This window comes from Chiloscyllium plagiosum, chromosome 23 (genome assembly GCF_004010195.1).
Source record: "Chiloscyllium plagiosum isolate BGI_BamShark_2017 chromosome 23, ASM401019v2, whole genome shotgun sequence".
Lineage (NCBI taxonomy): Eukaryota > Metazoa > Chordata > Chondrichthyes > Orectolobiformes > Hemiscylliidae > Chiloscyllium > Chiloscyllium plagiosum.
The window spans coordinates 41,033,235-41,047,629 of record NC_057732.1 but is presented as its reverse complement, the minus strand read 5'-3'; the positions used below and the strand labels follow the sequence as shown (position 1 = coordinate 41,047,629).

Genomic DNA, 14,395 nt, shown 5'->3' with positions numbered 1-14,395 from the left:
GCTGGTGTGAGAAGACTTGTGGAACCTTCCAAACATGTTGCAAATCAAAGTCCTTAAGTGGACAATTAATGCCAACATAAGGGCCTCTTCCATTACCATTGGTATTCAACCTGAAAGATATGGCAGTCCCATGCAAGGTGCCTGAAAAGCAAGTGCTGTCATATTTGCAGGATCTTAAGGCATTCAGTGCCTTAGTGAGGGACCTGACTTTAGGGATTGATCGTTGCTGAAAGCCCCTCCTGACCTTATAGTCAATATCTCATTCTGCATCTCCTGCAACTCCCATCTGATGACCACTGTCCCACCCCCCTCTTACTTGTGGCCTGGATCCCTCACTAATGCTGGGCTTCTGGTTTGTGCCTTACTGGCAGCTGCCACCACTCCCTAGTACTGATGACAATGGACAGCTGCCAGTTTCTGTTTGGCTGACAGCTGAGAATCATGGGGTAGATTAATCCCATGACCTTCCTTGGGGAAGGGGAACAGAAATTCCATCTCTCAAGTGGTGCCATTGCCAGGCAATGGTTGCTGCCACCAGTGAAACTGCCTCAGGCCCTGGACTGCCAAGTGAGTCAGGCAAGCCTTTTCCTCTCCCAATATCCTCATTCTTCTCCTCATTCTTCTCCTCAGAAGACTGCTCCCATTTCCCCAAATCCTCAGTATCCAGCATGTTGCCACCTTGCCTTCACTGCAATTGTCCAGAACGCAGCACGCCAAGACTGGACAAAACAGCAGAACTGATTCTTTACAGTTCCACCAAGGCCCTGGCCAAAAAACTGCTTTACATCTGCGGTTTGCATCAGTTTGGGGTGATGTCATAAGTAGGTAAGATGTTCACAGTCAGTATCCCATGTACCCCAGTTACCAACCTTTCAAGTTACCTGGACACTCAAACACAGCAAATACATGAGAGTGCTCCAAGATGTTGAAGTCATGATAGCTGCCAGCAGGCACATATCTCCTGGACGTGGTAACAGTGATCAAAGATCATCTTGGCGTTGATCAAATGGTAATGCTTCCAGTTGCTGAATTCTGCAGTGATGTGATATGTCCCTGACAGTACAACATGTGTGCAGTCAGTGGCACCCTGCACCTGGGGGAGGCCAGCTGTTTTTTTCAAATCCAATCATTCAGGCTACAGCATTGACCTCATCACTGAGAAAGAAAATCATCAATGTGATCTTCTACATTTGGTAGTGGTCATGGTCCTGATGCATTTGTGAGGGCTCAACTGAGAGATCCCATACAAGCCCACTTTCAGAGCCACTGGGAGAGAATGGCCTCTAATCTTTGAGTCCTCAAGTCCTGCTCTAACATCCAGCATAGGATATAGGAGTCTTCATTGACACTGCACCACGCTCATCTCCAGAAAATGGAGTCATGGGTGAAAGTTTCTGGCCCCCACTGTGGACCCAATTAATCCAGAAGGGCGATGCAGTTGTGACCTCTTCCTGAGTTGGGTGTTCCTTGTCCTGGACAGGGGTCTGTTGTTGCTCGTGGGCCTACTGTTAGCCCTTCTCCTCCTGCACCTGTCGTATTGTTCTCAGGAAGGTAGCAAATGTTTGGGCGCGTGACTCTTGCGAGCAATGTCCTACATTGTAAACAAGAGGAGCAAATGAAGGCTGCACACAGTCCTCCATGTAGTCAGACATGCTGCACTCTGCTCATGAGCATTGTGTCTTCATCATGCATTCAGCCCCAGCATATGCACCATCTGAAGGCCATTACATCAAAAAGAAGGGTCTGAAGCAAGTATCTCCACTTCCCACAGCACAGTTCTGGGTCACTGTTGATCAGTATCTGCCTCTTCTTAAGTCATTGACTGTTACTTCTGCTTCATTGAGATGCCAGTGTTCCAACTTTCAAGGATCAATGACATGGTGCAGTTAGGCACTAAAAGAGCAAGCACTGATAGTGCAAGTGAGCACCCCTGACCTGAGGTGTAGGCTGGTCCAATCCATGAGCTGGAGTCCTGCCTCTTGCAGGAGTTTTTCATGCTTGCTGTCGGTGTGCCTTGCAGTGCAGCTCTATACTTCCTAAGTGTCCTGCAGGTGAATTAGAGAGGTGCCATGAGGATCCTGATGGGTTGGCAGTTATTGGATGCTAATGACCATGAACGAGGTGCATGGTGGCTGGTGCCCATTGGATCGCTGTCTGAATTTCTTTTGTGTGATGAGGAACGTGGAGGCGCTATGCAGCCAGCGGCAAGCTGAAATTGCCAGGTAACCGCTCTGACTTCCATGTTTAAAATTTCCAGCATTTAATTTGCTTGCAATAGATGGTAGGATAGGGAGCTGGATATTAATGAGGCAAGATGTGCCATTGATCATGCTGTTAACAAGTAATAGTCACACTTAATAGGCAACTCACTGTTGCCTCGTTTAAAGTCCGTATATTTTTCTGTGATATGGCAAACTGAAAGGGCAAAAGGACTGTTTTAAGAATAAAGAATTATGGAAAGGATAAATCTGCTTTTAAAAAAATATGCTTCAAAGTGAGATTAATTTATTTGGAGCATGTCAGGGAAACGATATTTTGCAAATTAAATATAATTTGTTCAGAAACTAAACCCATGATGTACTCATTTTGACTAAATTAATGAAAACAACAAATGCTGGAGATCACAGCCAGTCAGACAGCATCCATGGAGAGAAAGCAATCTAATGTTTCAAGTCCAGGTGACTTTCATCAGCTCCTCCTTGATTAGAGTAATTATTTGTAAACAGTTTCTGTAAACAGATCATGTCTGTTTTAGTTTTATCTGTTTGTAGAACAGTATTGGCCTATGACCGTTTTGGGAAGGCAAGGTCTTTTGTGAAAATGCAAACATACAACTTTCACTATCATGAAATAGTTGTATGCATTGTTAATAAACAGAATGGGGAAAAAAATATATCTTCGGGAACTCATGTTGTTGCAGAAGCCATACTTTGAAGCAGAAAATATTATATTAGTCAATTGTTCACAAAGAATTATCATTTTAGCTAGCTTCAATAAATCACAACCTACTTGGCAAAGTGTGCTGATACTCAAGCCACTTCTAGGGTTGTCGCAGAAGTCAGTCAAAGTACTCAAAGTCTCCAATTTTCCTATCTGATGAATTGTCAACAATTCTACGAGCTGAAACTCTAACTTCCTTAAATCCATACACACATTCAGACAGACACAGAGAAGTAAACATGAATGTGACGGCTGGAGAAAAATATTGGGGTAACACAGTTCAGCAGTATCAGTCCACAGGAGTCAATGAGGCAATCCTTTTGCTTTCCAAATCCTTCTGATATCTGAGCAGTTTATTCTCCCAGGTTCCTTCAGTGTTTTACTGCAGACACATTGGCAACTGGAATCCTAATTGTTAGGTTTTTCAGTCACTGGTTAGAGGCAATGGCTTATTGTAAATGGTAGGAAAGAATAGCTAGCTATCTTCCATGTTTTGTTCACTTCACTGCAGAGAGAAAAAGAAAGAAAGAGGGACACTTTCTCTGTTGCAGTCTGGAGGGTTCTGCTCCTGCATTGCTCGCACTCTCACTGTTCAGCTGTCAAACAGCCAATCAATGATTTGTTGTCATGTTGATGACTCCCACAACTAATCCAGATTGCCATTCATTAACCTATCTCTGGGAGAATCTTCCTCTACACACACCAACAGTGCATGGTGTGACATGTTCTCCGACTACTTGTAAAAAGCAACACTCTACATACAACTCACAAAGAGTTCTCATAACTTATTTTGTTGCAGAAACTCCTTTTGTGGTCCTTGGTTTAAAGCAATCATTCTCCCATTTTGGTACACCCAAAATAAAGAAAATAAAAAGCCCCTACATAATGCAAATGAATAAAGTGTAATGAGGCACTGCCTAAATTTTCCTGATTAGTTGATTTGATTTTTTTTTATTCTAATTGCCCCTTCCCACTCTTAAACTTACAGACTTGTGTTAAAATATGTTGTACATCAATGGCTGCACTCATGTCCTCCATCCAAACTGACATTCATCGTGCATAAACTTACAACCTTCCCAATGTCTGTGCATGTGAGTCTTTTCTGTTGAATAATGTTTAGTAGAAGGAAGCCAGCTAACTATTTTTTCTCTCTTTTGCGTTGCCAAATCTGGTTGATCATATTCCTGCAAGTTTCACCTCATGATCAACTGTCTCCAAACACCCTAATGCCCCTTTCCTTCTCTAAATAGCACAAAGCTAAAATCAAAACGATAAGCTATAACTATGATCTTCATGGTCATGAATAATCAGATGTAAATCCTACTCCATTCATTCGTGAGAAGTCTGTTTCTGATTTCAATCTTTCGTTAAATATATAGCTATTTGTTATTATTTTTTAATGGGATGTGTGTGTTGCTGGCAAGGGCAGCATTTGTTTCCCAATCCTATTTGCCATTGAACTGAGTGGCTTGTCAGTACATTACAGAGGGGAGTTAAGAGTGAACATATTGTTGTGGATCTAGAGTTGCAGTGTAGGCTGGGTATGGTAAGGATGGCACACCTCTTCAAGACTATTAGTGAACATACAAGATGATCAGAGAATTAGATAGGGTAGATGGTGAAAGTCTTTTTCCGAGGATGATGACGTCAGCTTGTATGTGGGGCATAACTATAAATTGAGGGGTGATAGATTTAAGACAGATGTCAGAGGCACGTTCTTTACGCAGAGTGTGGTAAGGGCGTGGAATGTCCTACTTGCCAATGTAGTTAACTCAGCCACATTATGGAGATTTAAACAATCCTTGGATAAGCACATGGATGATGGGATAGTGTAGGGGGACGAGCTGAGAATAATTCACAGGTCGGCGCAACATTGAGGGCCAAAGGGCCTGTTCTGCGCTGAATTGTTCTATGTTCTATGAACCACATTGAGTTTTACATGACAATCATTGATTGTTCCATGGTCACAATTACCAAGGCTAATTATTAAGCTTGGAATTGTTAATTACTTAAATTCCATCAGCTACCATGCTTGGATGTAAACCAGTATCTTGAGAGCATTTTTTTATGCCTTTGCTTTATTACATCAGTGATATAACCATTATACCACCAACTCATGTATAAATTCCTATCAGTTAACATGTACTTTTTTTTCAGCTAGAAAACAAGAACTTGAAGATTCATTGACGATGGCTAGAAATGTGATTGAGCGTCACTTTGTTGAAGACCATTGCACTGAAATGACCAAAATTCCTTTCATCTGGAATGTGGATACACAGGGGCCATACTTCACGCTTGACATGAAAATGTCTCATCTGAAAGATCTAGTGTTTAACTTTATGTTTGGAGTAAAAGCCCACAGGTATATTTGTACTCCGGGACTGTAAAGAGATCCATTTTGCTATATTAGTTGATTTTTGAACAATAGGATAGCTGTCACACCTTGCAATGGATCTATCCACTAACCAATAAATGTTGCAGCGGAAGCCTTGTTGTTTTACAAGTCACAGAAAGAGTTACCAATTAATTTAGTAATTATAATTATGGACCTAATCATCCAGTTGACAGGGTTTCCTTGTGAATAATTATTCAATTTTGATTTTATTTTAAGCTCACACTCTCCCATCTGTTACATTTCAATGTAAGATTCTCATACTCATGTAATAATTTGTGTGAAAAACATGCCTTAGTAATTGTAACTGAATACATCTTCCTCACACAATGCAAAACTGAACTGTTTGGATGAGGCTAAGTGCTGAGAACTTTAGGACAGGTTAGCTGAGTCATGTCAGCGTCAGGTGATGAAGAAACAAACAGGGAAAGATGTATTTGACCTAATCACAGAATCATAGACTTGTTATGGTGCAGAAGGAGGTAATTCAGCCCATCATTTCTGCACTGCCCTCTGAGGGTTTTCACTTATTGACAATCTCATCTTTTCCCCCTGACTCTGCCCATTGTTTCTCTTTAAATAATCATCCAGTTTTCCCTCTTAAATGCCTCAATTGAACCTGCCTCCACCACACTACCAGGCAGTGCATTCCATATGCTAACTACAAGTTTTGTGTAAAAACATTTTCTCACCTCACCTTTGCTTCTTTTGCAAAACACTTTAAAACTGTTCCCTGGAGCTCACTCTGTTTATGTGTGGTATTAGCATCTTTGTATCCCCAGATATGACCAGAACCAATAGAGTTATAGAGATGTACAGCACGGAAACAGACCCTTCGGTCCAACTTGTCCGAAATCTCCATCAAATCTCCTGTTAGCCTCTCCAGTCAAACGAAAACAGTCCGTAAGATTTTAAGACCATAAAATGTAGAAGCAGGAGTAGGCCATTCAGCCCCATTGCGTCTGTGATGCCATTCAGTGCCATCATGACTGATCTGATAATGCTCAACTCCACTTTCCTGCCAACATTCCATTTGCCTTCCCTATTACTGAACTTGAATACTAGTTTTTGTGATCCATGCATGCAGACTTCCATATCCCTCTCTTCTAGAGCTTTCCGTAGTCTTGCTCCATTTCAATATTATTCAGCTTCTTTATTCTTCCTGCCAAAGTTTATCGCCTCATATTTTACCATATTATATTCCACCTGTCAGGTTTTTGCCCACTTGCTTAATTAGTCTGTATCCCTCTGAAAACTCCTTGTGCCACTTCACTAGGTGCCTTCCCATCTATTTTTATGTCACCTGTAAACTTGTCAACTGTATATTTACTTTCCTCATCTGAATTATTAATATGTATTGTAAATAATTGCAGTCTCAGCACTGATCACTGTGGCAGAGAGAAAGTGAGGATTGCAGATGCTGGAGATCAGAGTTGAAAAGTGTGGCACTGAAAAAGCACAGCAGATCAGGCAGCATCCGAGGAGCAGGGGAATTCATGTTTCGGGCATAAGCCCAATCAGGAATTGGGAGTGGGGGTGCTGAGAGATAAATAGTAAGGTGGGAGTGGGAGCAAGGTAACTGGGAAGGTAATAGTTAGATCCATGTGGCACACCACTATTTACAGGTTGCCATTCTGACATGCCCCTTATCCCAACTGTCGGTCTTCTATAGTTAGCAAAACCATTATCCACACTAATATACAACATCTAACATCATAAGCTCTTAACTTATTAAGTAGCCTAATGTGTGATGCCTTATCAACACCTCCTGAAAATCCAAATATATGACATCTGCTATTTCCCCTTTATCTCTTCTACTTGTTACTTCCTTAAATAATTCCAATAGATTTGTCAGGCATGATTTCCTCTTCATGAAGACATGTTGATTCTGATTGATCATATTATGTATTTCTAAACAACCTGCTATAATATTGTTTATTTTAAAAAAACTAACAAACTTACAATCACAGACGTTAAGCAAACTGACCAATTGTTACCTGGTTTTGTCTCCTCTTTTAAAACAAAAGTGTTACTTTGGCAGTTTCCCAACTATCTAGAACTTTTCTGGAATTTATGGATTCTTGGAAGGTTCCTACTGTGCACCCACTATCTCTGAAGCTACTCCTTTTAATGTACTAGGATGTAATCCATCAAATCAGGATGACTTATTAGTCTTTAGCCTCATTAGTTTTGCCAGCACCTTTTTTCTCTTGTCAGAGTAATTGTGCTTCTTTCCTCTCCTCCTTTTGCTACTTGATTATTTAATAAATTTGAAGTGCATTTCAAATATTCTACTGTGAAGACTGAGACAAAGTATTTATTTAATTCTGCCATTTTCTGGGTCCCCATTATTATTCCCCAGGCTCAGTCTCTAAGAGAACTATGTTCACTTGGGTCTGTCTCTTCCTTCTCATATATTTGAAGTTCCAAATCTTTCTTCATTGCTGAAATGTCTCATCCACTGAATCATTTTTGGTAACCTCTTATGCACTGTCTTCAATGCATTAATTGCCTTCCTGAAGTGTGATGCCTATGCCTATGCACAATACTCCATCTGAAATCTAACCAGTGTCTTACATAAGTTCATTATGCCCTCCCTGCTCTTGTACTCTTAAGTCCTATTTATGAAGCCCGGTCTACTGAACGCTTTATTGACAGCTCTCTCTACCTGTCCTGCCACCTTTCTTGATTTATGTATATGTACACCCAAGTCTTTTAGTTCCTTAACACCCTTCAGAATACTGCCTTTTGTTTTGTACTTATTCAGTATCCTCTTGAGCCTTCATGGAATCATGATTCTATGGAGGATGCATAACAACGTGTAAAGGGTGGATTTAAGGTCTACTTAATAGACAATAGATAATAGGTGCAGGAGTAGGCCATTCTACCCTTCGAGCCAGCACCACCATTCATTATGATCATGGCTGATCATCCTCAATCAGTATCCTGTTCCTGCCTTATCCCCATAACCTTTGATTCCACTATCCTCAAGAGCTCTATCCAACTCTTTCTTGAAAGTATCCAGAGACTTGGCCTCCACAACCTTCTGGGGCAGAGCATTCCATATACCCACCATTCTCTGGGTGAAGTTTCTCCTCAACTCTGTTCTAAGTGGCCTACCCCTTATTTTTAAACTGTGTCCTCTGGTTCGGGACTCACCCATCAGCGGAAACATGCTTCCTGCCTCCAGAGTGTCCAATCCTTTAATAATCTTATAGGTCTCAATCAGATCCCCTCTCAACCGTCAAGCATAAACAAGCCCAGTTTCTCCAATCTTTCAGCGTAAGATAGTCCCGCCATTCTGGGAATTGACCACATGAACCTACACTGCACTCTCTCAATAGCCAGAATGTCTTTCCTCAAATTTGGAGAGCAAAACTGCACACAATATTCCAGGTGTGGTCGCACCAGGGCCCTATACAGCTGCAGAAGGACCTCTTTGCTTCTATACTCAATTCCTCTTGTTGTGAAGGTCAGCTTACTTCACTGCCTGCTGTATATAAGTGACATAATCTGACACGATTTTAACTCTAGCCATTTAAATTTGAAAAAAGTCTGCTTCCTTCTCTTAGAATAAAAGAAATGTTTACATGTTAATGGAGTATTGATTGACAGGCCACTTATGTAACTTAGAAAGAAGCATTAGTTTTTTTCTCTCTTTTTGCTATTTCAGTAGACCCCATTATTTACATTTCCAAAAGTTTGTTGTTATTACAGAACTCATTATGAATGCTTGGCTGATTTTCAATAGATCCAGAAGCACTTCTCCCACAGAGTTCTGTATAAATATTTGGATAGTTTGAGTAAATTAAAAAAGGTTTAGCTGATTTTGACGTAGTTAGTAAAATAGACATTAGTTTTCAATGGAACAACCACTTGAGGGGAATTAGATTTTTTGAATAGATTTCAGGAATGACAGCTTTTTTCACTGTCAAGTATGTTTGAGTGAGACCTCGATTAAAATGTTCAAAGTTTTTTTTTGTTCCGCCACATGGCTCCTGAGGTGTGTCTATACCGGATAGCAGGTGAGTTTTTTGGAGGATACGAGTGGACATACAGGGAGACATGAAGGTGACATCAGGAATATAAGGGGATGAAGGTGTGTGAGAGGTGAAGCCTTGAAGGCCTTGCAACCTTTTATATAATTGAAACAACGTCCAAGAGAGCCAAGGTGCACTTTTTAGCTAGCCTGTCTTAGCACTTGTCCACCTCCTAACCACTTCCTGGGCTAATAAGCCCAACTTCTTCAGACCCTCAGCTTTCCCAACTTCGATGAGCTGAAATAGTGCATGCAATGGCCTTTATAGAGGTGCCTTGTTAGTGAAAATATGCCCCTTAGATGCTTCATTTTCAGTGGATATAAATTGTCAAACAGCCTGGTTTCTCAGCTGGCCCTTTCTTTGCAAGGTTTCTAAATGAGGCTTCAGAATGGCTGAACTCAAAATGTACAAAACCAATTACAATATGAAAATGATTTGCATGCCTCATTCTCTTCACAACACAGGATTTTAAAAATAAACATCTCCTTAAATGAATTGAAAGAACTACAGTTTGAGAGCCTGTGTCCCTTTGTGAATTTACGTGAGCTGAATGTGTCGCTCAATTCTATTTGTAGGTAAGTGTCAGTTTCATTGATAATCTTCAGTATGTTTCCATCAAGGCCTCTTAACCTTCCCTTTCTACTGATTTCCTTTTGTTATTCCCCTCCTGATTATTTCCTTCCTGAACCAAGGAGGTAAAACGGTGATGAGTTGTATTTGAAAAGCCTTACACACCATGTTTTTATTCGAAACTTGCTCTCCTGATGATGACAGATTACAGCATTATTTTTGTCTAATCATCATTGATTGGTCCTTGAATTAGCCAGAGCATCTACAGTCCTCAAACTGTGACACAACAACAGTATAGAACAAGTTGACAATGAATAGTTCTGAGCAGACAATCTACAGACAAGCCCCTCCTTGAAAATGTTTGGAAGTGAGTGAAAGGAATTCTGAAATAATTAGGATTGCTTAATAAAACTTAGAATATTCAACTGGGAGCCTAATGTCTCATTAGATCACTCTAAGTCTCAGGGAAAAACTTCACTAGAAGGTTAACTCCTCAAATGGTTTATTTTCGATTTTGTAGATTCTGCAAAATTTAGATAAGTGGGGGAAAGGTTTTGGGGAAGGAGTGTGATTGATGGACGAAGTGACATTTGCATGAGATCCTTGTTCTTCAAATTATTACTGTCAGATACTAAATGAATATAAAAAAGGCTTTATTCTCAAAGGATTCGTGTGAGGGGTTGATAGAATGAGTTGGGAGTTAACTATTTGCACAAACAGGAGGATTGATAACCAGAAGATATATTTTTAAGGAAAATGGCAAATGAACCAGAGGGGAGATGATACAAATTACGTTATGCAGCGATGTGCTATAATCTGGAATGCACTCCCAGAAAAATTTTCATGGGGGTAGTTGGGTAGTTGCATGAAAACGAACAATATACAGGGCAAAGGCCGGGTGCATGAGACTAATTGAATAGCTCTTTCAAAAAGCTGACACAGGCTTCATAGTTGGAATGACTTTTATGCTGAATGATGTTATGAATTAAAGGGCTATTTCAAAGGGTAGTAAAAATGACAACTGAAAGATTTAGGGATTCTACCCATGCTAGGATAGTGTGTTAAGCTAACAGTTTCAGTCTTGCAAATAAACCGCCCTTCACTATGCAATAAAGGTAGTAATCAATTATTATTTAAATGCACCTTTCGCTTGTTAATTGCTGCAGAATTGGCTTGCAAATACAAGCATTGCAATTTTTGGATGCCATTTGTCCTTCCTGGATATTTACTGAATTGAATTCAGGAAACACCTCATTGTACTCTTCATTCCCTTTCTCATGTGATCTCAAACTTGAGCCATTAAATCTCTCTCTCAGAGTCTATAGGCTTTTAATTGAAGTCAGTAGCAGTAAATGCTGGTCATATTATGGCAGGCAATGTGCCACAATCCATTTTACAGTACTGCCCAAGATCAATTTTTATCACGAAATGGAAAATTGCCAATTAAATTAATAACATCATTTTGTACTTCATCATCAATTGTTGAAGTTTATTCTCTCTCTCTTGATGGATGTGTATGTTATGTTTTGCAGTATTTCATGGCTCAGTGCTTTACCTGTCCTGATGGTTTTGAACCTGGCACACAATGAGGTTGAAACTCTCCAAGGATTAGAAAACTGCAAAGGTCTGACAGTTCTGAACCTCTCATACAACCGGATCAGGAGCATTGCCAACCTTCCCTTTCTCAACAGCCTGACTGAAATGCACCTCAGTGGCAACCAGGTAACACTTTAGTGACCAGCTTCCAGCTGCTTAACATTGTGGTTATGCCATAAAAGTCTGATGGCACGTTGGCTCAGTGGTTAGCACTGCTGCCTCACAGTGCCAGGGAGCTGGATTTGATTCCAGCCTCAGGTGACTGTGTGGAGTTTGCATGTTCTCCTCATGTCAGTGTGGGTTTCTGTCACATGCTAAGTTTTCCTCCCACAGCCCATAAATGTGCAGGTTAGGTGGATTGGCCATGATAAACTGTCCATTACGTCCAGCGATGTGTAGTCTATGTGGATTAACCATGATAAAAGCGGGATTACAGGGATAGGGTAAGGGGTTTAGATTAGATTATATTACAGCGTGGAAACAGGCCCTTCGGCCCAACAGGTCCACACCGACATGTCGAAGCACAACCCACCCATACCCCTACATTTACCCCTTACCTAACACTACGGGCAATTTAGCATGGCCAATTCACCTGACCTGCACATCTTTGGACTGTGGGAGGAAACCGGAGCACCCGGAGGAAACCCACGCAGACACAGGGAGAACGTGCAAACTCCACACAGTCAGTCGCCTGAGGTGGGAATTGAACCCGGGTCTCAGGCGCTGTGAGGCAGCAGTGCTAACCACTGTGCCACCGTGCCGCCCACCTGGGTGGGATGCTGTTCAAAGAGCCAGTGCAGTCTCAATGGGCCAAATGGCCTCTTTCTACATTGTAGGGAACCTATGGTACTTCATGATTCTACAATTCAATGTTATTAGGCACCCTCTTTTGGGCAGAGTCGTGCCCCCCCCTCCCCCACCAGGCCAGGAGACTTGGTTTCGTCTTACTTGCTCTAGTGATATATAATCTCTAGATTACATGTTTAATCTCTTTACACCTTTAAAGAAGTTAATTGGAAAAATAGATTAATTTTTTTAAAAATTAGAAGTCCAATGTTCCTCAGTCTTGTGTCCTGGAAACGCTTCAACTTTCTACCTCTGTGAACACACATCCCATTCAATTTGACTCAACATGGCAATGCAGTGGCAGCACAGTGTTCGAGCTGCTGAACCCGGGGCTCATCTGCTATCATCTACTTTTATTTCTTTTTCCATTTTTCTTTTTTCTATTACTTTTGCTCATTTTTTTTTCATTTGAAGTTGTGCGGTATCTTTGGTGGGGTATTGGCGAGAGCAAGAACAGAATGGCAGCAGCAAGTTGGGTCAGTATGTGTCAGGATTCAGCAGCGGCAGCAACAGATTCAAGGAGCAAATTCCAAGGGCCTGGAGCGGTAAATGAATGAATTCCAATGGCCTGAAGGAACGAGTTCCAAGGGCCTCCAGGAGCGGGATCCGAGGGTCTGCGGGAGCGGGGTCCGAGGGTCTGCGGGAGCGGGGTTCGAGGGCCTGTGGGGACGGGTTCCGAGGGTCTGCGGGAGCGGGGTCCGAGGGTCTGTGGGAGCGGGGTCCGAGGGCCTGCAGGAGCGGGATCAGAGGGTCTGTAGGAGCAAGTTCCGAGGGTCTGCGGGAGTGGGGTCCGAGGGCTTGTGGGAGTGAGTTTCGGAGGCCTGCGGTGGCAGTAGGAGTGAGGTCCAAGGCGCTGCGGCAGTAGCTGGAGTGAGCTACAAGCCCTTCCAGTGGCAGCTGATGTGAGTCCAAGAGCCTGCATTCTGAAGGCCGAGGGTGGCAGTGGAGTGAGCTCCGAGGGCCTGTGGGAGCGGGTTCTAAGGCCTGCGGCAACAGTAGCACTGAGACCCAAAGCTTTGAGGAGGGACTATCTTACGGAGTTAAGACATTTGGATCTGGAATTTTCTGTTTTCTCTTGGTTCTGTTGTTTTTGTACTTTTGCTTGTGATTTTTTAAAAAATTCTGCTTTTGTATTTTAGATGGTTGTTTTGGTTTTTGTATCTGTTTTCTTGGAACCAGGTGGATCTTGTTCACTATGAGATCCTTGAATGGGGTTGTTAACTTGGGTCAATGAAGAAACCCTGGTCGACCAATATAACAAGAGGATTTAGAATTTCCTCAGTACAGGGAACTGACTCTGTGCTAGCTGGCCAAAGCCAGTGTACTGTGCACAATTAAATAAAGGGTGACTAGGTACTGGATACTCGTCTTGGTGCAGTTATTTCAGTATCTAAGATGGTCTTTTAAAAAATAAGTTTTTGTACCTTAGGTAGTGCCAGTGAACAGTGACTTTGTACACTTTTCACTGTACTCTTGTACTTTTGTACTTGATTACATGTGAGAATAAAACCTAATTCTCCCTCAAGCTCTACAATACTTTGAAGTCAAAAACAGAAATACTGGAATAACTTGTTGTGGAAGAATTACTCAATGTTCTATAAAAAATTACCAGGAGATGCAGAAAACCCTTACAAAATTAAAGTTTAATCTTAAAATTAAAGCTGTCGCAGCCAGAAAAATGTCTTCCCTGACTGCCAACAAGCTCTTTGTTCTTCTGCAGTTTATACAGTTGTTTTTCCCGCACTTATCCGATAACATTAGCATAACCAATCATGCTTGCTTGCTTTGTCTTTCTAGGCTAATCATCATCTGCCACACTGATTCCGTACAATACACTTAACCTATCACATTACACCACTATCATCTTCAGCATTAGCTCATCTACCAGTGATTTAACTCCCGGCACCTTCCCCTGCAACCGCAGGAGGTGCAAGACTTGCGCCCATACCTCCCCCCTCACCTCCCTCCAAGGCCCCAAAGGAAACTTCCATATCCGCCACAGATTCACCTG

The 14,395-nt window shown here is 41.7% G+C and overlaps 1 protein-coding gene across 1 annotated transcript in view; it reads left to right on the top strand.

Moving 5' to 3' along the window:
• The first annotated feature begins 2,182 nt into the window (after positions 1-2,182).
• LOC122561825 (leucine-rich repeat-containing protein 23-like) overlaps positions 2,183-14,395 on the top strand; it is a 59,380-nt gene continuing 47,167 nt past the window's right edge. The window contains exons 1-4 of the mRNA XM_043714031.1: positions 2,183-2,222; positions 5,098-5,302; positions 9,837-9,947; positions 11,475-11,664. Of these exons, the coding sequence (XP_043569966.1) occupies positions 5,130-5,302; positions 9,837-9,947; positions 11,475-11,664 (474 nt within the window). The 5' untranslated portion in view covers positions 2,183-2,222; positions 5,098-5,129. The remainder of the gene's footprint in view (positions 2,223-5,097; positions 5,303-9,836; positions 9,948-11,474; positions 11,665-14,395) is intronic.